This window comes from Symphalangus syndactylus, chromosome 4 (assembly GCF_028878055.3).
Source record: "Symphalangus syndactylus isolate Jambi chromosome 4, NHGRI_mSymSyn1-v2.1_pri, whole genome shotgun sequence".
In the NCBI taxonomy this organism is placed as follows: domain Eukaryota; kingdom Metazoa; phylum Chordata; class Mammalia; order Primates; family Hylobatidae; genus Symphalangus; species Symphalangus syndactylus.
Window position 1 is genome coordinate 64,070,379 of NC_072426.2, and position 26,517 is coordinate 64,096,895.

The window sequence follows — 26,517 nt, forward strand, 5'->3', positions numbered from 1 at the left end:
AACGTGCAGGTTTGTTACGTATGTATACATGTGCCATGTTGGTGTGCTGCACCCATTAACTCGTCATTTACATTAGGTATACCTCCTAATGCTATCCCTCCCCCCTCCCCCCACCCCACAACAGGCCCTGGAGTGTGATGTTCCCCACCCTGTGTCCATGTGTTCTCATTGTTTAATTCCCACCTATGAGTGAGAACAAGCGGTGTTTGGTTTTTTGTCCTTGCGATAGTTTGCTGAGAATGATGGTTTCCAGCTTCATCCATGTCCCTACAAAGGACGTGAACTCATCATTTTTTATGGCTGCGCAGTATTCCATGGTGTATATGTGCCACATTTTCTTAATCCAGTCTATCATTGTTGGACATTTGGGTTGGTTCCAAGTCTTTGCTATTGTGAATAGTACTGTAATAAACATACGTGTGCATGTGTCTTTACAGAAGCATGATTTATATTCCTTTGGGTATATACCCAGTAAAGGGATGGCTGGGTCAAATGGTATTTCTAGTTCTAGATCCCTGAGGAATCACACTATCTTCCACAGTGGTTGAACCAGTTTACAGTCCCACCAACAGTGTAAAAGTGTTCCTATTTCTCCACATCCTCTCCAGCACCTGTTGTTTCCTGACTTTAAAAATATGGAACGCTTCACGAATTTGCATGTCCTCCTTGTGCAGGGGCCATGCTAATCTTCTCTGTATCATTCCAATTTTAGTATACGTGCTGCCAAAGTGAGCACAGCCCTATGCATTTTTAGGTTTAAAGGGACTTTCATGAATGTTGGAGAGATGAACTAGGTCCTACAACGCATGCCCATGCAGGTGTTGTTTTCCTTTTTTGTTTCCGTTATTTCTCTCTCTCTCTTTTTTTTTTTTTTTTTTTTTGAAAGAATCTTGCTTGGTTGCTAAGGATGAGGTACAGTGGTGTGATCATGGCTCATTGTAGCCTTGACCTCCCAGGGTCAAACAATTCTTCCAGCTCAACCCCCCAAGTAGCTTGGACTACAGGCTTGCATCACCATGCTTGGTTAGTTCTTGTTTGCTTATTTGTTTTTAAATTTTTTGTGTGGAGAACAGTGTTTCACTATGTTGCCCAGGCTGTCTCAAACTCCTGGCCTCAAGTAATCCTCCTGCCTTGGCCTCCCAGAGTGTTGGGTTTACAGGCATGAGCCACCACACCCAGCCCCATGCAGGTGTTCTAAGCTCCTGTGAGAGGCTGGAAGCTTTCTTCCTGCTTTGAAGGAAAGGAGACTTCCCAAAGTTGGAGATTAGTAAACAACCTCTAGGCAAACATTTAAAAGTTCAGATCCTAAAGATTCATACTTAACTTTTTTGAATAGACATCCTGTCATTGACATACATATTACATCAAATACAACAGTTTTGCTTTTTATATAAGAATAAACTATATCAGAAAAATCATCCTTTCTTTCCCAACTACCCACCATTTTTTCTTTCTCAGCTACTGCCACCCTAACATTTAGGGCCTCTCTTCCTCTCAATTTCACATTACTGCAAGAACAGCCTTACTCATTCCTGGATCCCATGTTTCCTCCACGCCATGCCTAAACACCAGTGCCATATTATTCTCCCTCCAGCACAACAATGATAAACCCATCATTGCACCACTTTACTCAAATGCTGCCAGTGGCTCTCTGTTGCCTAGAACTTTGCTGTCCAAATTCCTAGCCATCGCCATATGAGAGTATTAAGTACTCAAAATGCATCTAGTTCATATTGAGAAGTGCTGTATAAAACACACATTAGAGTTTGAAGACTTAGTACCAAAATAAAAAAGAATATTAAATATCTCAATAATTTTTACACTGATTATGTATTAAAATGTTAATATTTTGGATATATTTGAATACATAAAATATTATTGCTAAAATTCATTTCACCTGTTTCATTTTACAGTTGTAATGTGGTTAGTAGAAACTTTGGGACAACACTGACTGTCTGACCCTCAGCCAGTTTCACTGGAGAAGTGAAACCTCAGTGACTAATCCTCAGATTTTAGTCTTCCACAGAGGTAACCCAACCCATCTCTTACAGGCTGAAATGTGTCCCTGCCCCTCCAATTCATATGATGAGCCCTAGCTCCCAAAGTGACTGTATTTGAAGAAAGCATCTACCAAGAGGAAAGTAAGGTTACCTGGGGTCATAAGGGTGGGGTCCTAATCCAATAGCATCGGTGCCCTTAACAGAAGAGGAAGAAAAAAACAAAAGAGGAAGAGAAACTAGAGCGTTCTCTCGCTCTCTGTCTGTCTCTCTCTCTCCACATCAAAGAGGTAAGGCCATGTGAGAACACAGTGAGCAGGTGGCCATCTGCAAGCCAGGAAGAGATCCTTCACCCAAAACCAAATCAGCCAGCACCTTGATCTAGGACTTCGAGCCTCCAGAACCATGAGAGGATATATTTCTGTTGCTTAAGTCATCCAGTCTGGGATATTTTGTTACAGCATACACTACTTTATCAGCCTTAGTTTCTGTTCTTCCCCTCATATAACCTAAACTTAGTGCTCAACTAGGCTACTCTCTACCCTTAATGGCAGTCATGTGATCTGTTCATGCCTGGACTCCTCCCATCCCTTCATATTTCTGCAAATGAAATTACTTATCCCCCATGCTCCTTCCAAAATGACACTTCCTCCCTGAAATCTTTCCCAATACCTCAAACAAATATTTCTCCCAGTTCTGAACTTTCATTGTGGTTTTTACTTCTCTTAAGATGTGCACCCTTCTTCATCACTGATCACAGTTATATTTCTTTTAGGTCACAGTTTCCTTGCAATCAAAGACTACCTTTCTCATCCTGATATTTCTCAGGGTTTCTAGCACTGTGGCCTTATTCTTAATAGGGGCCAATTAAATATTTAACACATTGAATTGCTATCCTGGATGGCCCAAACTGACTCTTTTATGAGTTCCTGTTATAATTTCAATAAACTATCACCTTGAGAGAAAGAGAGAGCTTTTCCAAAGCAAAGACAAAGACGTATGCTTGACCAAGAAACTCAACTACTCTTAATAATAAGAAGGATAACAATTTTACCTAGCACTTTTTATGTGCCAGACAAGGTTCAAAGTATTATAACTACATATATATATGGGGCGGGGAGAGAGAGTGAGAGTGAGCTGGGGGAGAGAGAATAGAGGAGCAAGCCCACTGCTTTCATGGAGTCTGAGGACTCCATGCCAACCACGCAGGCAGGGTGAGCACACCCCATTGTCTGCTCGATACTGGAAGGAGATGAGTTAGTAACAGTGTGAGAAACCAGAGCCTAATGAGTTTAAACATCCAAGAAGAGATACCTTCCTTTTTCTTCAAAGGAAATTAAATATGAAATCAGCTTGCCTAAATTATCTATGGGCCTGCTTAATTAGAGCAGTGACATTTTCCTGACTGACAGCCAAATATGTGCTTAAAAGAGTGTTTACAGATGTCTGTGGATTCCACAAAACTAATCCAATAAAGGTCTGATTGAAATCAACCAGATTCAAAAGATTGATAGTTATGATTGATATTTCATCTTTAACCTTAACAAGTGGGAGAAAGCCGTATAATTTGAGTTTCTTATCAGTTTCTTATGTTTTCAGAAGGAGGGAAAGAAAATACTGAAAGAGAAGTTTTAAAGCGCTGTAAAACTTCAGATAATCACTTCACCATGCCTCAGACGGCTTCAGGCAGGTTTTCACTTGTACATGGTGCGATGCTACTGACACCTGGAAATGTACGAGACATCCACGACACGAACTCCCAATCCAACGTGCCACACCCAGACCTCGCCAGAGGACGGGGATTACGAAAGAGGGTTGAATCATTCTTTACTTGTATCTCAACGTCAGTGGCTTGACCCTCCCACCTATTGAACTTATCAAGAAATGTGAGAGGAGCCCTTTGACAAGCCACACCTCCTTTTCTTTATATACACAGCAGTGACTTCCAACAAACTGTCATCAGCTCTGCAGTTCACCACATTTCTCTTACCAAATTCACTGACCAGTAAATGCTGTCCAACTCCCCCCATGATGGCTCAAGGTGGGAAGTATTGATGAGACACTGGTGTCACTCAAACCCCAGAAAGAATTAGAAAGGCAGAGGAGTAAGCAGCCTCCAAAGGGGCTTGAAGCTGACTAGGGCAGTAATAACACAAGGGCACAAACTTGGCTGTTCACCAAGAATGGAAATATGTCAGTTTGAGCAGGTCGTACAACTCTTTAAATCTTGACATGTGTGTCACCCCAATTATATCCTGTCTTCTCTCTGCTCACTGCACCCACACTATTTCCCGATTTCTGAGGCCTGCCTCTGCCCTCCTCCCTCAGCACATGTGTCCTCTTACCAAGACAGTGAATCCCATCTCCTCGGTAGCCTTCTGAGCACCGGCAGACATAGCCACCTTCGGTGTTGATGCACTTGGAGGAGGCAGGGGGGCACACTGGGACACCCATCTCACATTCATCTATATCTGTGGGCAAAGTTATGAACTAGCACAATATTTAGGCAATCCTGATATAAATGAGACTAGTTGGAAAGAATAAGCATAATCATATATTCGATTCTTATTCAGTCCTTTACAGGTGCTGTTTGCCAACATCATGCACGCCCTGCATCTTGGACATAAAGTTCACAAGTTACTGCTGAATCAGTCTTTACAGAGTTCCCACCTATCCGATTAGGCAAATATGTAAATAAATCACTTTCTGCCAGAGTTTCAGACCATAAGGACTGAGATCTTTCCAGCAATCATTAAATTATAATTTTGAGGCTATTAATATAAAATAAGAACCTGTCCATTAATCTATTCATTTGAGTAAAACTTATGACCTAAGCTTCCGGGGCAAAAAAAAAAAAACAGTTGTGTTTTCATTGGAATTGATGAAGTCATAAGCTTGACTTGAACTCAAATTCATGCTTCTAAAGCTAATTATAAATTCTTCCCCTTAGTGTCAACTGCATATATTGCATAATCATAAAATTTTGCTATGAACTCAATGTAATATATTTGTGTAAATATATTTATATGTCTCATATTTTCTATGCATGTCATTCAATTTTTTTTTTTAGCTAACATCAAATAACTTATTCAAATCTGCTGATTACATAAATCCTTCTGGAGTTTTTGAGTCAGAAAGAGCAGAAAAAATGTTTCTGGTTCAGTATTGTCCAAATATGTGTATTTGCCCTTTTCTCTTACCAGAACATAGTTTTCCATCCCCAGCAAATCCTTTCAAACACTGACATGTGGCATCCTCTCCCTCTGAAATACACCGAGCATACGTGCTGCATCCCACAGGAGCACAGTCATCTTGATCTGCAAATAGCAAGAATCCCGTGCAGTTATTTCTAGACCTTAGAGAAGAAAACGGACTTTAATGTTCTGGTTCTACAGAACAGTCCACCACTTCTTTCCCAAGTTCTGGGATAGGTTAACCTCCAAATAGAAACACTTACTTGACCTATAAACTATATCTACATTAAAAGATCCATAGCTGGCTGGGTGCAGTGGTTCATGCTTGTAATCCCAGCACTTTGGGAGGCCGAGGATGGATTGCTTGAGCCCAGGAGTTCGAGACCAGCCTGGGCAACGTGGTGAAACTCTGTCTCTACTAAAAACATGGTATATAGTCCCAGCTACTTGGGGGGCTGAGGTAGGAGAATCAGGAGGTTGATGCTGCAGTGAGCCAAGATGGTGCCACTGCACTCTAGCCTGGGTGACAAAGTGAGACACTGTCAAAAAAAAAAAAAAAAAAAAAAAAGAGATGCATAGTCCCATAGTCCCATAGCCATGTTTCTGTTTATGTGCTCTCAAACAAATTTAGTCTTAAAGCACTAGCTGGTGTGTTCAAGGAACCCTATATGAACTTATTTATAATTTTTAAAAGCATTTGCAAATGTAAATTATAAAATTGCTAGAAGCAAATAGACTCAAATTTGAAAGGTCTGTTGCTTATTTTGAAACTTCCCAACCATTTTGACAACAAAAGGAGTCAATCTATTCTTATCTCCCAAAGATACACAGACTAATATTTAGCAAGTAGATCTGTGCACCAACATGTCAAAGAAATTCAATCATAAAAAGATTTACTGCCAATTTACTAATATCATATATAATGGAATATGTATGTCACAATGTGTGTTTATTATCAAGATTTATGTAGTGACTTGCACACCTCAAGGCACTTTTACAAAATCATGAACCATACAAGTTAAGTGCAGTAAATGGATCATTTCATTTCATACTCCATTGAAATGCAAGTGCCCTGGGGAACAGAGTTACATGTTGAGCCATAAACATGAGCAGGATTTTTACTTTTTTGTCTTTACTTTACTTACGTATGTAATCATTCTCCAAATGCCACTCTGCCCTACCTTTTTGGAGTTGGGGGAATCTGACATACCACAGTAAAATATAATTTATCATCTGTCTATTCACTGGTAAGCTTGCTCATCTTAGTACAGGAGAGATTTTTTAAAAAGCCCTCCAAACTTGCCAATAAATTAAAGAAAGTTAAATGATCTAAGTAGGATTCAGGTGGCATGTGAATGCAGACATTGGGTAATTGCATTTGATTTGCTTAGCTACTTGAGCGAGATTTCTCTTGTGGGAGCAGATGCCTTTCATGCTTGCTTGGTCATCTCCTGTCACTCATGACTCTTAGAGATGGATAAGATCAGACCAAATCAATTATCCATTTAATTCAGCATTTATGTGGAAGACTAGCTCCCAAATCACAAGGCTGCTCAGAGTGTAGAGTGGACAGTATCCGATTACCCAAGATGTTTTAAATCACTTGCAGAATTATCTTAAATTAGAATATGATTCAGGATTTACTTGGTAACATGCAAACCCAAGGCAGCTGTGCGTAATGAAAAGCAATAGTTATGCAGTTGTAGGAGGGACAGGCTACAGCCAAAGTTGTTGTTGTTGTTTCTACCACAAAGAAGCTCTGGAAGAAATAAATGCCTGTGTTCACATTCCTCTTCTCTAAAACAGCAGTGACAATTTTTGCCAGGTCTATTTTTCATGATGATTCTAAGGACTAGAATAAAAAGTGACCTTAAAAAAAAAAACCCTTTGATCAAGATATTTAATCAAATATTTGATCACTCTTTGATACATATTTAAATAAGGATGACAAAGAAAGATATTGTGATAATTTAAATAAGAATTAACCTTATCACACTAGAAGAGACTCCAGGTCCTGTTAGTAAAACTAATATAATTCATTTGAAAGTACCTACTACGTATTGGGCCTTCCTGAGAGGCAAAAATACAGTAGTGAAGAATAGGGCTCTGCTATTGACAAGGGCTCTGCTGTTTTGCATAATTAGTTACTGAAGTACAAGTGTGATGAGTATGATCAAGGGGCAGAAGTGAGGTTCTAAGGGAGCTGTAATAGGCAGCCCTAGCCCAGTCAGGAACTAGGAAAGGCTTTCTGAGCCAGAGGGCGAAGGACACACAGGACTTTGAAGGGCTAAGAAACACACCACGGGCTGAGAAAACAACTAGCGCACATGTCCGTGTCTGTTAGAAACAAGGCCAGGGTGAGGGAAGCAGACCACAGAAAGCCGAAGGCAAGAGGGCTAGTAAGCCCTTGTTGAGGCTGGGGAGGTATCTAAAGGTTGTTTCATACAGGGCCCAACAGGCCATGTTAAGAATTTTAGATTATACTCTAAAATCCTAATGTGGAGTTTTCACATTGTCTTTTAGCCATAGACACTTTGTTGATGTGAAATCTCACTCTGAAAGAGAAATTAGACCCCCGAGCCTGACTTAGGTGGAAGTAAGACTTCACAAGCTAGGACAACACAGAACAAAATCCAGGTATGGAAAGATGAAGGGTTTTTCACCAGGACAATCAGCTCCCTCTATTCTGCATTAGGCTCCAGGTGCAGAATTCCACTAAGCCAAATTCACAAATCCTTGGTCACTTAATCACTCCCCCATTCCCACCCATCTGTCATTTATCTTAGTCTTTCAGTCCCTCAACCATTAGTCTTTCAAAATATGCTCTATGAATCTCTAGGGATTCCTGGTGACTTTGCAAAGGTTCTCTACATCACTAAAATTGGTTTAAAGTATTTTATTCTATCATGCTGTTTGTCTCCACAACTAACTGTGGCCTTGAGGACTGGGATGGTATTTAGCTCATCTTGGTATCCCCAGCACTTAGCACAGTGTATGCCAAATAAATTGCTGAACACACAATATCCTAATGTTAATGAAGTTTTCCAGAACGTCTTATTTTCACATGAGTTAATTATTTGGTCATAATTTTCAAAAACCTTTGGTCAAGTCACTAACTTAATAGATCTCAGTCTCTCAGCTTTCACATCTGTGAACCGATCTGTAATGAGGATCAAATTAGAGATTACAGTTGACCCTTGAACAACACGGGTTTGAACTGCACAGGTCCACTTATACCTGGATGTTTTTCAACTGAACACAGATCAGTAATATTGGTGGGATGTGAAACCTGCCTCCACAGATGCCTGATGTTTTGTATACCTGGGTTCCATGGGGTGACTTTGGGACTTGCATATGTGCACATTTTGATATGCTCAGGAATCCTGGAATCAATCCCCTGTGGATATAGAGGGATGACTGTATATATAATCTAATGTTCTTTGCAAATGTTATTGTTATTACTAAAATTATGAACCTCCTTATTTATATCTTAAAAAAAATCACACTCATAAGGTGAGGTAAGAGGTACTCAGAGCCACGTACATCAACAAAGTAGTTTGCAGACCACAAAAGTTGGGTAAAGCATCTCCTTAGATGTCCTAATGTGGAGTTTTGAAATCTTTTCCTTTTTTTTGCCACATACATCTTGTTAAAGTGTTACTTAATAACACAAACAAATAAAATGTTTCAAAGTCAAATTGCACCGCTTGAAGGGCAGTGACCTAAAGTGAAAGGATGGGGTTTGCAGAAGCTCTAGGCATGAGCTGAACCCAGCTGGAAAAACCACTGACATCCTGAGTGAATATGGAACAAGAAAGACTTAGGTTCCCTAAAGTTGTTACATACTGAACACACGATTTGGCATTTTAGTGACAAACATGCAACACAGAAGAAAAGAATTCCAACATTTGCTGTTTGTGGACTTTCTGCAACAATTGAAGTGCTCAACCTATATTTGTTTATCAATTACTATCAACTTTTCAGGCTAATGGAAAAACGGCAAGGGGGACCAAATACCAAAAATATCAGGGGTGGATGGAAATACATTCAAATATGTTGTCCTATGTTTTACTTTTGTTTCCAAGTTACTTTGTTTCTTCACAGAACAAAAACTCACATCCAAAGACTCTCAAGATGTCCTGTTTATGTCCAGACTAATATGCAGCCATCTTTCTCAGGCACATCATTCAGAAGAGACAGACTTGAGTCCAAGGTTTGGCTTCATTAGCCTTGTGTAAAATTTAGCCAATATTAAGTTAGAAAGGTAATTCAAAATTTCTGATTGGTAGGATGGAAACTGTTGGAACCAAAGGTCTATTGGAGAACTAGTTATTCATACCTGACACCATGATTTCAGCCACTAGCATTTGTTGAGATTCTGTAATGTTATCTTCTGACACTCTAGTCTTGGACAAGATGTCCAATGGTGTTACTTGGTTCTTTAGATCAACTTCACCACCTATTGAAGGTCAATAGATGCAATTAAATTTAGCTTTTCTGTTACAAAAAAAAAGTTCGATTTCATTTATGTTTATGACTATTCATTGGTTGTGAGTTCAGACTCATTCTTACAGTAAGATGATTCAGAAAAACTGTCAGGGTCTTGGTAACTTAGTAAACCTCACCCTGCTATCCCACACCCTCTCATTTTCACTGAGCACTTAATGATTTGGGGGATAAGGAACCAGTACGGAAGAAAGATAGGACTCTTTCAGGTACTGGCAAACAAACAAGAGTAAAATACCAAAATCCTCAGGGACACAATCAGCTCATAATCACAGCCCACAGTTCTTAAGGACAAAATAGACGATCTCCCCAACTTGTCTTCCATACACATTCTTCCTCCTTTATGCTGCTTTCATGCTTATTTTAGCCTGATTTTACCCACATCTTATAATATGAAAGGACATTAAAAAGTCATGATTTAATACAGGCATAAGATTCATGCACTCCCCACTCTCAGAACAGGGGAGAAATGGATTCTCTAAGACAGCAGTTTTCTAAACTGTGATCCACAGAACCCTGGGATCTTCCTTCAGAACGTCCCTAGTCATAACTCTTTTCATAATAATACCATAAAGTTAATTGCCTTTTTCCACCATGTTTACATTTGTACTGATATGGCAAAAGGAATGTGGGTAACAGCTGGTGTCTTAGTATGAAAAAAGGAAATGACAGCAAACTCTACCAGTAGCTGAGCTCTTCACTGCCACACACTCATATTAAAAAAAAAAAAGAAGAAAAGAAAAGAAAAGAAAAGGAAAGAAAAGAAAAAAGGCCGGGCACAGTGGCTCGTGCCTGTAATCACAGCACTTTGGGAGGCCAAGGCGGGTGGATCACATGAGGCCAAGAGTTTGAGACCAGCCTGGCCAACATGGTGAAACCCTGTCTCTACTAAAAATACAAAAATCAGCTGGGCATGACGGTGCACGCCTATAATCTTGGCTACTCGGGAGGCTGAGGCAGGAGAATCTCTTGAATGCTAGAGGCAGAGGTTGCAGTGAGCTGAGATCATGCCACTGCACTCCAGCCTGGGTGACAGAGCAAGACCCTGTCTCAAAAAAATAAAAAGAAAAAGAAAAAGAAAAAAAAATTGGCTGGGCAGGGTAGCTTACACCTGTAATCCCAGCACTTTGGGAGGCCAAGGTGGGAAGACCACTTGAGGCCAGAAGTTCAAGACCAGCCTAGGCAACATAGCATGACCTTGTCTCTACAAAAAATAAAAATAAAACAATAATTTAAATACATTAATAATTAATAATTTAAATAAATTAAGTAAAAATAAAAATAAATTAGCCAGGCATGGTGGTGCATGCCTGTGGTCCCAGCTACTAGGAAGCTAAGGTGGGGTCCCAGCTATTTGAGCCCGGGTGGGGCCAAGGCTGCAGTGAGCCATGATCATGCCACTGTACTCCAGCCTGAGCAACAGAGGGAGACCCTGTCTCAAAAAATAAAAATAAAACCTAGTTTCACAAGAAGATTGTTGTGAATCAATAAGAATTATTAATTTTTAAAACTCTTGACCATTGACTACACAGCTTTTTAACACTCTATGTAATAACATAAGAAATACATATAAATTCTTTCAGTGCATACTAAAGTTATGATGGTTAGCTAGAGGAAAAACTAAGTAAATTTTGAATTGTGAGCTGAAACTAGCCTCTTTTTTTCATTGCGTAACTTTTGTTTTGTTTATTTTTCATCAATCTGTCACTTTACTTATATTTACACCATGCCTACCAGATAAATATAAATTTTTAAAAAATTTAATAAAATGTAAATTATCTTTGGTATATTTCTGCTAGAAAGATATCAAGGGATGAATCCACAGATGCCCAGATTGTTTGGGTGCACATTCAAGGGAGGCAAATAAGTACTACTGGTTATACCTCACACTTGGTTTACTCTTCCTCTTCCTCAAAGTCATATCTAGTTTGTAAAAAAGTACATCACACGCCTTCTCAGGCTGGATTTTCCACATTTGTTTGATATCCTGAAGTTATTTTTTATAAAGAACTTTGATTTTCTTATTAAGACTTGTCATGTGATAAGAGATCATATACTACTACCTCTAAAATTGAGGACGTAAAACTTCTAAACAACATATCGCTGAACATTTTTGTGAGGTGATAACATTTTGACATTTATTTCCAAGCCTGGGACCCACTCCACTATGAATGCGGAGGTGGAGGGCTTGGAGCTTAAGACTGTTATCACTAGAAGTCAATTGAATTTTGCCTGTAATAAGGAACTCAAAACTCAGCAGAAGAGAACAAATAAACAAATTCTTAGCATTCCTAAAAACAGTTAACATCCAAAATATTCAAAATCAGCCAAAGGATAGAGATTGATGTACAGCTGTATTTCTGCGCCAAGGTTAGGTAATTTGCCACATAATTTATTATATTACCTGCCAACAGCTGATGACCATCCAGAGCCAGACACGTTTTCCCATCTGAGGCTTTCATAAAACCTTCACGACACGAACACCAAGCAGTTCCAAGCCTCTCTTTGCAAATATGTTCACAGCCTCCGTTTTGATATAAGCAGGGATCTGCTCCTAGTAGAGAAAAGAAACAAATTCACAAGTGGGTTTGAAGATGAAAAGGATCCCATTAATGCAAGTCTGCAGCTTGCTTTTAGGGAGCTACAGCTTTTAGGGAGAGAAACACAGTGTATCTAAACAGAGGGTATATCAATAGCTATTTCAGAAGATTTCCCCCAAGGAGCCACTGATTCTAAGATAAGCCCAGAACGTTATTACCTTATTGGTACTGAGTATAGCCAGCACTTTTTTCAAGAAGCTCTTTAGTCAAATGTGATTCTTATTTCCTGACTCACCATCTAGTCAAACTGACAAAGAGCAATTCAGAAAGAAGAGCTACTATAAAATGTGAAATGCCTTTTCCATTTGCTCACTCTTCAGGAGTATGGAAAGGTCCAAGTGTTGACAGAAGCTTCCACTGCAGGTGTCTAAATTGCCTGCCTCAACCCAAGGCTCTTTGAAATGCAGCAGGTAAGTAAAAGTTGTTCAAGAAAAGAGATGAAATTGGAGAGATAAAGCCCCAATTACCAAACTACCAGATTGTCTTAAACAAACCTAAATCTTAGAAAATCTTAACATCTAGACAGTTAGTGAAAGTTACAAAATCCCCTCCACCTCCACCCCAACTGCATGACATTAAACAATTAAAACAGTTGCAGATTCCAGCCAAGGAAAGACTGTGTAACATCTCCAGTATGTACCTGGTTTTGCCAATGGATGAACCACAACCAGTGATGAGGGCTTCAGCATGCTGCCTTGGAGACGTACTCTATCTTTGCCAGTCCTCTTGTTTACTCTCATTACTGACGGCATAGCCCAATCTGAGAACCACACATAATCCTCAAACACGGCTACAGCAAATGGGTGACCTGGAAACAATTCAGGTTTGTTAAATACACCTTCTTTGTCTTTGCAATGACTATTTACGAAAGGACAAGGCTTGAAATTTACACAATATTCCTACACTAAATCAACTCTTCAGCTACTCAGCAAGTTATGAGTGAGCAATCGACTTACACACCTGCCTCAAGGAGAGCCCACATGAGAAGGGAACATCACCTTAGAATGGGAACATAGTGGCATGAGGTCCCAGCAAGGCCCACTATCACCCAGCACTTGCAGAGTGGGAGAATGTGGGCTGATTGTCTTCCTAGCACCATGAAGGAGGCAAAGGTGGAATTTTCCTTGTTTAGTACATCTGTCACTATTTATAGACTAAATTTAGTTACTCGAGTAACTATCTTACCACTCTTTGCCTTAGGTTCCTACTCTTTTGAGCAGCAGTAATAAGCAGTAGATCAAATTCACAGGTTGTTGTAAGGATTTTTCAAAATTTGAGGTAATTGTATAAGAGTCTCCCCACATTCCCATCTCCACCAACACATTCGCCTGCATTAGTCCCCCACCTTCTTTCCCCTCTCTCCTTATTTAATATTGACCTGTGCCCCTGATGTCACCCTTCCTGCCTTCTCTAGGGCCTGGATCCATCAACAATCACCCCTTTCTCTTACATCTTCCCTCTCTTCATTCCACTAGCTTTGTTCCCTCTGTCTACTATATCCTCTCTCCCATCTTCATTTCCTCATCCCCGTGACCCCTCTAGCTCATCTTTGTCTCTTTCCTTCCCTTTTTAGCCAAGTTTTTGAAAGAGTCATTTATTATCTGCTGCCTCCATTTTCATGCCTCCTACTAACAGTAAGTGGGCATCTTTCCGAGCCCACCTTCACCAAACCTACCTCTCTGTGCCACTGGAACTGCTCTGTGAAGGCATTCAAGTATTGAATATGCAAGTTTAACATACTATCTCAGGTGGTTAGAGACTAAAGCTAAGGAGGCTCAAGTTGGATGTTTTAATCAAGGCTACTCACATTCCCACAGACCACTCTTTTTGTAAACGAGCAATGGATTTGACAGATTAGAATGAATGTCTTCCCCTACTGGTGGAAAACTCAAATAACTTGTTCCGGTTACAATGAGTCTCCACTTATCATTGTTGATCAGGATCATTAAGATTCATTCTAGTCTCTGGCCCTTTGTCCCAAATTAAAGCCTTAAGTACAGCAAGGGAATTTTTAACATAGCTATAGTTCTTTTTTATCATGGTGAAAAAGTGTAACAGAAAAGTTAACATCTCAACCATTTCTAAGTTCAGTAGTGTTAAGTACATTCGCACATTGTTGTACAACCAATCTCCAGAATTTTTTCATCTTGCAAAACTGAAACTCTATGTCCATTAAACAACTTCTCATTTCCTCTCCCACATCCCCTGGAAACCACCATTCTCCTTTCTTTTCCTATGAATTTGGCTACTCTAGATACCTCAAATAATTGGAATTGTACAGTATGTGTCTTTTTGTGACTAGTTTATTTCACTTGACATAATGTCCTCAGGAATTAATCCATGTTAAAGCACATGTTAGAATTAGCTATAGTTTAAACAAATACCCCACACTAGACATAATCTTTCTTATTTTTTGTTTACAGAAGAACCACAATTAATTGCATTTTAAATTAAGAATATCTTCAACCTTTTAAAATACATTTTTAATGTACAAACAATATTATATGTTTTTATTGTGTACAGCACGATGTTTTAAAATATGTATACATTGTGGAATGGCTGAATCTAGCCAATTAACAAATGCATTACCTCAGTTATCATTTTTGTGGTAACAGCACGTAACATCCACTCTTAGAAATCCTGAACTGGTAGCTGGGAAGCCACCACATATACACCAGTAGATGGCACTGTAATAATGGGAATGTTACTTACATAATTTAATATAAAATTATTTGATAATGGCCTTCAATAGTCAGTTGTATTAGTCATATAATATAGTAGCAATATAAATGATACACAAAGTATCTGCTATGCTTTTTGGTTTAAAATATGGTGTCATCACATTCTGGTTAGAAATTTTCAAATTCCTTTCTACCTTTTTATGTCAAAGATACAATTTTACATTTATTTAGGTGATGTATTTTTTGGTTTTTGTTTTTTTGAGACGGTCTCACTCTGTCACCCAGGCTGGAGTACAGTTGCACAATCATGGCTCACTACAGCCTCAACCTCCCAGGCTCAAGCGATCTTTTCACCTCAGCCTCCTGAGTGGCAGAGGGATTACAGGCACTCACCACCACGCCTAGCTAATTTTTGTATTTTTAGTGGAGACAGAGTTTCGCCATGTTGGCCAGGCTGGACTCGAACTCCTGGGCTCTAGTGATCCTCCCACTTTGGCCTCCCAAAGTGCTGGGATTACAGGTGTGAGTCACCATGCCCAGCCTGGATGATTTTTTTTTTAATACTGTATGTGTTCTGCACTAGATTCCTTGGCTTTACAGATATCATATTTGTTTTACCCTCCACTGTATCTTCAGCTCCTGTAATGTGTCAATAAATACCCCTGAAGTAAATGGATGATGAAGTCTAAGGTTGTGCATAAGCATATCACTTATTGTGAAGTGTATCTTTAATTTTTAGAGAATCTTAGAAATACATAAAATTTTAAATTATACTTATCTGGAGCCAAAGAGAATGGGCAAAATAGGTATCTTATACAGATTATTAGTTTGTTAGCTTCTTCCTAAATGACAGAAATCATGTTTTTTCATCTTCCCAACCAATTTCTAACTCTCCAAAGCATCTTCAACACTTCCCTGGCTCTCATTTTCTATATGCAATCTGTTACAAAATCCTCTTAATTTTTTATGCACATAATTTTTAATACCATAATCCTTCATTCCATTTTTAAATGACAATGTTCAAACTCAGGCCATCACCGGTTGTTGCCTGGACAGCCACTATATGCTTCTAACAGATTTCCTTCTCTCCAAATTCCAATCGAACTCCTATACTTTACCTAAGCAGCTATCCAGAGGTGCCAATCTTAACATATACATTCTATGTGCAAGACCATTCAGTGCCCCTCTACTAAATTCAGAGTTTAAGTTTAGTCAACATATCCTGGCAGTACTAACATACAAAGACCAATTTTTGCAGCCTTATAATCTTTTGTCATCATCTATTTACCACAAGGCCCAGTTTAAATACTGTCTTTGTACATTCCTGGAGTCAAAATCAATTTCCCACTGCCTATTTCATAGCCATTTTGTACTTCCTTTAACAGCTGGCATGAGCTACAATGTTTTAAAGATATTTATGAAAATATATGACACCCCATGTAAAATCTGAAAATAATAGGGGAGGAAACTATATTAATCTTTGCACATGTTATCAACTGACATTCATTCATGCCTAAAAGTGCCTATAATATCACTGTTGTGAAACAACTTGTCTAAAACATAAGAAATGAAAACAGCTGAACCAAGTTCTTATTCCTAAAGGAGTTTAGAAAATTTTAATATTTTCATTCTGATTTGGGGACTTCTTGGAAAGAGAAATGATTATGCAACACTACTTTTTACCCAGTATTCCAATGTTAAGGTAAGCCTTGCAGCTCATGATTCCCTGGAGAAGTCTGTCTCTATTCCATATTCACCCATACAGCTAAGTGGTATGTGTGTGTGTGTGTGAACATATTTTGTATTTAACACTCATAAACACTCAGTCAAGATGAAGAAATCACCCATCCCAAAGCCTCACCTACATCATTCTGGGTAAGTCTTTGGCGTTTTGAACCATCCAGATTGGCCATTTCAATCACAGACTGCTTGGCATCGCACCAATACAACTTGTCAGTTAAGAAGTCAATCGTTATTCCACTGGGCCAGATTAGATCAGAGCTGGCTATAACCAGTCGGCCAAGGCCTTGGAGGGAAGAACTTTCAATTCGTGGATTAATCCCTGTATCAGTCCAGAATAATCTCCTTTAATCAAGAAAGCACACAACAAATAATATCTGCATGAAATAAATTATTCTATTCTTTCATCATTGAAAATATCAATGTAAATTACTTCATGATATACTAAAGTGGTACACTAGGGAATACAGAAGAGATAGCGCTGTATGTTGGGCAAATAATTTTGAAACACAGAGCAATTAACTTGTCTATGTAAAGCATCTTCGAAAAGAAACGTTGAATTAAAGCTCAGATCATTAGATTAAAAAAGAAATTAGTTTAAAAATTGCAATATATGACTAATCAAATAGTCATGAGTAAATAGGCTTGAGTAAAATATTCTTGAATTAGCATTTTGTACTGCAAAAAGGCAATGAAATCTTGCTAGCCTGTTCTTCTGTTATGCATATGTAAAATTCACTGCATTTGTAAAACTACAACATAAAGGAAAGATCGTATTTATCTGTTACCCAGTTTTATGCAACGTACTCTATTAACTCAGTTAATTTCAACTTCCATAAATCAGGTGCTGGGCACATTTTTTTTGAAGTCAATATGGCTTATATTTTTTTTTATTGGCCTATTTAGAAATGGTTACATTCTCACAGTTTTAATCATTTGGCTGGCTCCAAATCAATTATCAACTACTATCAATATATTACCTCCCATAAATCATTGTGAAATTTCCAGTGTAAATAAAATAGGGTTGGTTTTTATCTTTGTTTTTTAACAACTAGGAAGAAATCCTTTATTGTCCTTAAATCTCTAATCTGTAAACAAAAATGTGTCACTAACTCACAATTAACAGCATAGTCTTCTAACCTTTCACAATTTCCGTTTTCTGTCATCTAAAATCTAGGAAGGACCTATATCTTATGATTTTTCTAAATAGAATCCATAAGTCATATAATCCAAATATCCTTTTCTGCTCAGTAAACAACAATGCAAATTTTTAAAGAAAATAGATGAATGAGCTTGAGTCTAGTCAGTTAATGAATTACAGTGCATTTTTCTTTCAAAAACAAATTGAATTTATTTAAAAGAGCATATTAACAATAAAATTATTATACAAGAATAGAAAATCAAGACATTAAAAGCATGAGGAATTCATGCTGAAGATTTGAACAAATTGCATGGATTTTCTTGGTTTCTGGTTTTGGACACTAGCATATCAACCATGAACTGTCACATGACCTCTGCAGAGCAGTGCCTTATTTTTACAAATACCTACTTGGCCATTGGATGAACAGCAATTCCTCGTGGTTGAGAGATGTTCTCCTTAGTGATTATTTTGGAACGTTTTCCATTTAAATCACTCCTTCCAATCAGAGATTTCCTAAAATATGTGCAAAATAAGGGAGTTTGTTATAACAACTTTACTTTTCAAACAAAAATACTCCTTTCTCCTCTTTCTGAAATGCAAAGATAGGCATTCTAAACCAGCTCCTATTTCTGTTTCCCTCTCTCTCTCTCTTACTTTCTCTCTCCCCCACCCACAAAGTAGCAGCAATAAGCCCATAGATTTTATATTTTTAAACACTTTTAATTAGCATCCCAATATTTATTCCAGGTAATGAAAATACACAATGACAGGACAAGGTAAAAGGATTGTGTCAGTGGCTGGGTGAGGACATTCTCTTTATAACTTCCAATCTCCTGCTGAAACCAATGGAAGCTAGAAGCAAAGAGACTGTTAGCCTCATGGGATCATGAAGAGGAGGGAGACAAGCCAGCACAAAGATAGTAGGTGGAGATCTACAATGGCTTTAATTTTCTTCCATTTAATTCTAAGACAAATGAGAGTACAATTGTCCCTTGGCATCTGTGGGGGATTGGTACCAGAACTCTCCAAGGATGCTCAATTCCCTGATATAAAATGGCACAGTATTTGGATACAATCTATGTACATTTTCCTGTATACTTTAAATCATCTCTAGATTACTTATACCTAATGTAATGTAAATGCTATGTAAATACAGTTTTAAGTTATTGGTTTTATTTATATTATTTTTATGACTGTATTCTTATTTTTAATTGAATTTACTTTTTGAATATTTTTTATCTAAAGTTGGTAGAATCCTCAGATGTGGAGCCTGTAGATAAACAGGGCCAATGGTACTGAAATATTACTTGCTAATCTTTACATTAAATAACCCAATGGAATCTGGCAGGGTAGGAAATTCTTATTTCCTGATTTTTCTATTTATTTGTCAAACAAATATTTACTGAGCACCAATTGTGTGTCAGGGATTGTTCTAAGCATTGGAGATACAACAGTAAATAAAGCCCTGTCTCTGTCCTTATAGAGCTCATAGTTCAACAGGAACAGAGGGAGAGGGAGGCAGAGGGAGAGGGAGGCAGAGGTGGGAGGGGAAGAGAAAGGGTTAGGTGGACTGGACGGGGAGGGGAAGAAAAGGTGGAGGGAAAGGGAAGGAGGAGAGGTTGGGGGAAGTAAGAGGAGAAAGAGAGAGAGAGGGGATTATAACACAGCACTTGAAAGCACATGCTGAGAAGAAGGATGTAAAGAATGTAATTGGAAGACTCAGGGAGGGTGACACGGTGGGTAGCCCAGCCAAGCAGGGATCGGAGAAGGATTCCTGGAGATGATAACAAACGAAGATGAGAAGCAGGCAGCCAGGCAAAGGTGGCTGGGGATGGAAAGAGTACCCTAAGCAAGGGAATGTACATATACAAGTTCTAAAGTAGTGGACCTAAAGAATGTGGGGCAGTTATACTTGCACTTTAGAAAGTTTGCTGTGGCTTTAGTGTGAAAGGGTGAGGCAGGCAGGAGATGACAGTGAGGAGATAAAACAGTAGCAGAAGAAATGGAGAAAACTGGATGGATTTAAATGCTAAACATGACTCTATAGCATCCCTGCCCCCTTCAGGAGCAAACAAGGGACGATCAGCAGCTTCTTGGAGCAGGCGAGACCACAGGCAGAGGGGATATAAAGAGGGCTAAGAAGAGCCTCCCTTTCCCCATGTACTGCCTGCTTTCCCTGTTTCCCTGCTGCAAACCAGAATATATAACCTGCTGCAAACCAGAATATATATAATTCATTCAATAAACATCTGTTAAAGGCCTCTCACCTTGCTCTTCAGGGCAATGTCTGCATGAAACAAGCCTACCTAGAAACACAAGGTAGGGCCATTCCCTGCTCCTGGTTTTACAAAATGCTAAGGAGACCTTCTCCGGTGGCTGGTTCACCAACTATTTTCTAGGTACTGTGTAGGGAACAGGACTCTATGCACAGGGCTCTATGCACAGGGCCTTATTCACAGGCAGTATGCAGAAGAGAGGTGAAGGTAAAACTGGCTCAGTGCCTATGCTGGGTTGGGAACACTTTGCAAACTACCAACTAAAGGCAGTGGAGAATTTGAAACCATTTCTACTCCAGTGCCACTTTAAAAAGATAATTTTACTCCCAGATGAAGTGGTCATAGGAAGGATACTGCTGGGTGGAAGATATTTTTGAACTTAATGTGTCAAGTTCTGTTCTCAGACACAACTGTCACTGTGCCTCTTCCCTTGGTGGGAGGAAAGAAATTCTAAGGCCACTTGCTTGTGACCAGGGGAGACGAAACTGTCAATTCTGATCTCATGATGATCTCTAATCATCTTAGAGATGAGAGACATCATCTCTAAATTCTGTTTCGGGCAGGAATTAAGTGATGAGACGAGAATGACATAAGCTCCTGAGTGTGCAGCTGTCTCAAGGCAGGATTGCTGGAATTTACTTTTAAAGCTCCCCCAAGGTGCTCACCTAATATACTTCTATTTGATTCAGCTAGAGAGCAAATCTCAAACTCCAGTGTTGGTAATGAGAAACCAAAGACCAGCAGGGATATTTGGGTTCATGGGAGTTCAAGCATCATCTTTAATCTGGTGGCGTGTCCTTCTCTCTCTAACCATTATCTAATCGTCCCAGTGCCACTGAGATCCTCCAAGAGAAAAACTCACCCTCCTTCTAGGGTAAGAGCTGTCCATCAAGAACCCCAGAAGAGTGATTTTTTTTTTTTTTTTACCTCAGATTAGTTTTTGTTATCTCAAAAGAATAAGTAAATAGATAGCTTATATTTTTACCCTCTTGATTCTTTACTAGGCAATTGACTTTAGGAATCAGTATTCCTTGATACTAAATAACAGCATTACCATTGGAATTTTCAATGTGCTTCCTTCCTACATTTAGATGTTAATTTGAATCTGTCTTTTCCCAGGCCAAAAAGGAACTGCAAGCATCACACTTTGCCTCTTTTGATTGGCTAAGAGTTACCATGTGATCTAATATTATGAGATTGGAATCTCAGTTATTTACATCCAATTTCTAGGTAATATCAAGGTTTCCAAACCATAAACCTTTCATTTCCAGACAAATTAAAGGTTTTCTCTTAGCAGCTGCCTTTAGAGCCAGGAGGACTTAAGAAAGGCTTGTTATTACTGAAGCCAATGAACTGGGGAATTTAGGGTCTGATTCTCCAGGAAACAGTGGTGCCTGTCTATCTCCTGAACGCATTGCCTCTGCAGTCGGTACCATGGTACTATTAATCAAACCCTGTTAAAATTAGAGGCCCCTTGTGAATGTGGGGAAATATGAGAAGACTTGGCACCCTTAGTGGACCCGAGAGTGGCTGACATCTGCCATTTTGATCATCGTTTACCCTTCCGAGAACAACTATGTACAGCTCTGTTATTATACACAGCTGACATTTAAAATATTCTTTTAAGTAGGTTCAACACAGAGGAGGTCATTATTATGATTTTTATAATTATTACAACTGAAGTTGATTTTAATTTGTCACATGACTCTGAGTCAACCATATGTTAAATCCACACTGGTTTGGGGCGGTGGTACATCTCTATGACTATTAAAAGAATATGCTTCGCAAATGGCCATCTTTGAGTTCCAATTACAGATCCACATGGTACTTGTTGACTGCTTGACCTTGGGAAAGTTATTTTACCTCTCCAATTATCAATTTTCTTAATCTTTAAATTGGAGATAACAAAACTTACCTTTGGGGATTTAATAGTGTCATGGATATAAAGCACAGTATCTGGTGCGTTGCAATTATTCAGTAAATAAATACTCAAATAATAAAGAAATGAAGGTATGATTAGATGAACAAATGAATGAATGAAAGAAAATATGCCCACCTTGGATGTAAAATGGCCATATTATTGATAACTGATAACCATATCATACAGATAACCACATCAACAGATTTTTTCTTTTTTTTGAGACGGAGTCTCGCTCTGCCACCCAGGCTGGAGTGCAGTGGCACGATCTCCGCTCACTGCAAGCTCCACCTTCTGGGTTCACACCATTCTGCCTCAGCCTCCCGAGCAGCTGGGACTATAGGCGCCCACCACCCGCCCGGCTAATTTTTTGTATTTTTAGTAGAGACGGGGTTTCACCGTGTTAGCCAGCCAGGATGGTCTCGATCTCCTGACCTTGTGATCTGCCCGCCTCTGCCTCCCAAAGCACATCAACAGATTTTTAAAAACCTGTTTCCCATGGATTATCCTGATTAAAAGAGATATTCTGGGACATAAAATGCCTACCCCAAGCATAGAAACCCATTCCCTGGGACTTCTCCCTCTGTGTTGGAACTGCTGATTTCACAGAGGTTAAACCCTTTCTCCCTTCTTTTACTTTTACTTGGTTGCATTGGTACCAGATGTTCGGGATGGCCACCATTTCACTTTCTGGCTTTCGGTTACTCTGAGAATATATCTCAGAGTACATTGCATCTCTAATATGATTTTGTGAGGGGTCTATCGTTAGCAGCTTCTCTTACAGTTCTGTAAGGAAGTGGGATCTCATTCGCACACATAAGGGATACAGCCACTTCCTTCCTGCTTCCTGCCATTCAGTTCTGAGGTTCACGCAGGCTGCATACACACCAAGTACAATAGCCCTTCCTGCAGCTCTGAGAGTGGGGTTTCACAACTGCACTCTGGTTCTGTTTTTTCCCAACATAGGGAAACAAAGAGCATCCCCTTTATCTCAAGCACTTTCCTCACAACTCCAGCTGAAGTTCTCCTCCCTCCTTCATGCTTGTTGAACAGGGAGTCAACATTCTAGTCCAAGATTTGTCACTTGCATGCCGAAGTTCATTCCATGACGGCTCCCTTTGGGAGTGTACACCTGTCATTTGGCAATTATTTATGTGTGGCCCTATGACATTTCTTGAACTGCTATTTAGACCAAGAATTTGTATTAATTATTTTGCTGGGGAAATATACCTTATCTCCCCAGCTAAACTAAGAACTGACTGAAAAGATGGAGCATATCTTAGGCTCCTCTGTATCTCCCACGTGACTTAGGAGAAAGTCTTATTTCCATAGCAGATGCTCCAAGAATGCTTATTGCTATATTCAGACAGGTTTTGAGTTTCCCTGATAACAAAAGCCTGAACTGCCAAAACACAGGCTACTTTTTTTTTTATATTTTAAGTTCTGGGATACATGTGCAGAACGTGCAGGTTTGTTACATAGATATACGTGTGCCATGGTGGTTTGCTACACCCATCAACCCGTCATCTACATTAGGTATTTCTCCTAAAGCTATCCCTCCCCTTGCCACCCAGCCTCCAAAAGGCCCCGGTGTGTGATGTTCCCCTCCCTCTGTCCATGTGTTCTCATTGTTCAACTCCCACTTATGAGTGAGAACATGGCGTGTTCGGTTTTCTGTTCTTAACACAGGCTACTTTCTTGGTCTTCAAAATCCTCCCTCGCACACAGATGCAATCTTGATGAAAGGAGGAAGTGGAGGGAGTGTGGACCGTAATGGTGGTCTCTTTTCTCCAATCCCAACCAAATGCCCAGCAACATTTTTCTGTGTTCAAAGTGGAGGATGAAGCCAATAGTATTACCTATCCCATCACTCCCATCCCACACAGCTTAAAACTGATGCAGAAAACATACCCTCTGTCTGTCCAATAGACTCTACGGCCAATCCAGTCCACAGCAAGACCTTCTGGCACATCTACTCCTTCCTCAATAAGCCTTTCTCGCTGGGAACCATCCATATTAGCTCTCTCTATCCACTTCAGGGCTGTATGGGCAAAGTATATCTACGAAAGAGAACACAGGCATTTCTGATTTTTTTAAAAACTAATGTGGAATGTATACAAATGGCACTTGTCTTTAGGTTGTACAGGGTGTTAAGAGCTTGACTTTGGAGATAGGCACACCTGCAACTAAATTCGAACTAGGCTGCTTCCCAGATACGTGTACTTAAGCAAGTTATTCAATGTCTCAGAATCTTAGTTTCCTCATCGGTAAAATGAAGATAATAATATCAAGCTTATTAGGTAGGTAGGTAGGTAGGTAGGTAGGTAGGTAGGTAGGTAGGTAGGTAGATAGATAGATAGATAGATAGATAGATAGATAGATACATAGATAGATACATAGATAGATACATAGATAGATACATAGATAGATAGATGTATATAGATATAAATATATATGTATATTTATATCTCCTTAGCCATGTGTCTGGCACATATTGCTATTGCTATTGGTATTGCTATAGATAGATAGAGAGATAGATAGATAGACAGATCTCCATAGCCATGTATCTGGCACATATTGCTACTGCTATTGGTAATTTATTAAGCCTTGATCATTGGTCAATGACATAGCCATCATGCTTGAACTACCATGGCTTCTGAAAGAGGGCAATGATTTGCAGTTAATGAGGGCTACAAGCTGGGCTCAGTCTGTAGCACCCCACTTCACTGCAAGTCAAGAGACACTTAGTCACTGCAGGTCAAAACTGATTCCCAGTTTTGTCACTTATTTGCTTGATTGCTTTGGATAAATTCTTTAACCTCAATTTTCTCAACTGTAAAAATGAGGAAGTTAGACTAGGTATTTGCTAAAGTTCCTTTAGTCTCTAACCTTATAATCAGATGCCACATAATAACATTTCGGTTGACGACAAACTGCATATACGATGGTGATTCCGTAAGACGATAATGGAACTGAAAAATATCTATCACCTAGTGACATTGTAGCATTCAAAATGTCATAGTGAAATTACTTTTTTTATAAGTTTAGTGTAGCCTAAATGTTCAGTGTTTGCCTACAGCAATGTACAGTAATGTCCTAAGCCTTCACATTAATTCACCACTCACTGACTCATCCAGTGCAACTTCCAGTTCTGCAAGCTTCATTCATGGTAAGTGCCCTATAAAGGTGTATCATTTAAAAATATCTCTTATACCATATTTTTTACTGTAACTTTTCTATGTTTAGATACATAAATTTTTACTATTGTGTTACAATACTGCTTACAGTATTCAGCATAGTAACATCCGCACAGGTTTGTAGCCCAGGAGCAAGAAGTTAGACCATATAGCTTAAGTGAGTGTAGCTTACACTATCTAAGTTTGTGTAAGTGCACTCTACGATGTTTGCACAATGACAAAATTGCCTAATGACACACCTGTCATTAGTGATGCATGACTGTAATTTCATTTTAATTCATCCATCTTGTTCAATAGAAGATTTCTTGCCAATGCAAAGTTCTTTTTCAGTCTATATGCAGCCTATCACACAGGTACAAGAATTTCCATAAGACTGTTTAAAAATGACCCAAAGCAATATACAGATACAATGCAAGTCTTATCATTCTTCACAGAATTAGAAAAAACAATCCTAAAATTCACTTGGAACCAAAAATAAGCCTGAAGAGCACAGACAATCCTAAGCAAAAAGAAATAAAGGTGAAGGCACCATAGTACCTGACTTTATACTATAAGGCTGTAGTAACCCAAACAGTATGGTACTAGTATAAAAACAGACACATAAACCAATGGAATGGAATAGAGAACCCAGAAGTCATATGCCTACATCCAACTCATCTTTGACAAAGTCCACAAAAATACACGTTGGGGAAAGGATATCTTATTCAGTAAATTGTGCTGGGGAAATTGGAGTGCCATAAACAGTAGAATGAAACTGGACTCTTATCTCTCACCATATAAAAAATTAACTCAAGATGGATTAAACACGTAGGTGTAAGCCTGAAACTATAAAAATCCTAGAAGAAGACCTAAAAGAAACTCTTCTGGACATTTGCCTAGGCAAAGAAATCATGACTAAGCCCTCAAAAGGAAATGCAACAAAAACAAAGATAGACAAATGGGAATTAATTAAACTACAAAGCTTCTGCACAGCAAAAGAAATAATCAACAGAGTAAACAGATAACCTACAGTATGGGAGAAAATACTTGCAAACAATGCAATTCACAAAGGGCTAATATCCAGAATCTATAAGGAACTCAAACAACCCAAGAAGAAAAAAACAAATAACCCCATTAAAAAGTGGGCAAAGGATATAAACAGACATTTTTCAAAAGAAGACATACAAGCAGCCTACAAACATATGAAAAAATGCTTAACATCACTAGTCATCAGAGAAATGAAAATCAAAACCACAATGAGATGTCATCTTACACCCATCAGAATGAC

General features: G+C 39.0%; 1 protein-coding gene and 1 non-coding gene across 5 annotated transcripts in view; both read right to left on the bottom strand.

The window, feature by feature from the left end:
* Positions 1–26,517, bottom strand: part of EGF (epidermal growth factor) — a 98,725-nt gene that overhangs the window by 18,746 nt on the left and 53,462 nt on the right. For 3 of the 4 annotated variants that reach the window (XM_055273983.2, XM_063637772.1, XM_055273982.2), the window contains 8 exons: positions 23,965–24,113; positions 18,268–18,372; positions 16,840–17,063; positions 12,938–13,105; positions 12,102–12,251; positions 9,531–9,650; positions 5,198–5,314; positions 4,343–4,468 (listed from right to left, as the gene is read on the bottom strand). In XM_055273983.2, the coding sequence (XP_055129958.1) occupies positions 4,343–4,468; positions 5,198–5,314; positions 9,531–9,650; positions 12,102–12,251; positions 12,938–13,105; positions 16,840–17,063; positions 18,268–18,372; positions 23,965–24,113 (1,159 nt within the window). The remainder of the gene's footprint in view (positions 1–4,342; positions 4,469–5,197; positions 5,315–9,530; positions 9,651–12,101; positions 12,252–12,937; positions 13,106–16,839; positions 17,064–18,267; positions 18,373–23,964; positions 24,114–26,517) is intronic. The other variant, XM_055273984.1, reaches the window with a different exon arrangement.
* LOC129481510 (U6 spliceosomal RNA) lies at positions 630–736 on the bottom strand. Its single transcript, XR_008657476.1, has one exon. It is a non-coding gene; the product is annotated as a U6 spliceosomal RNA (small nuclear RNA).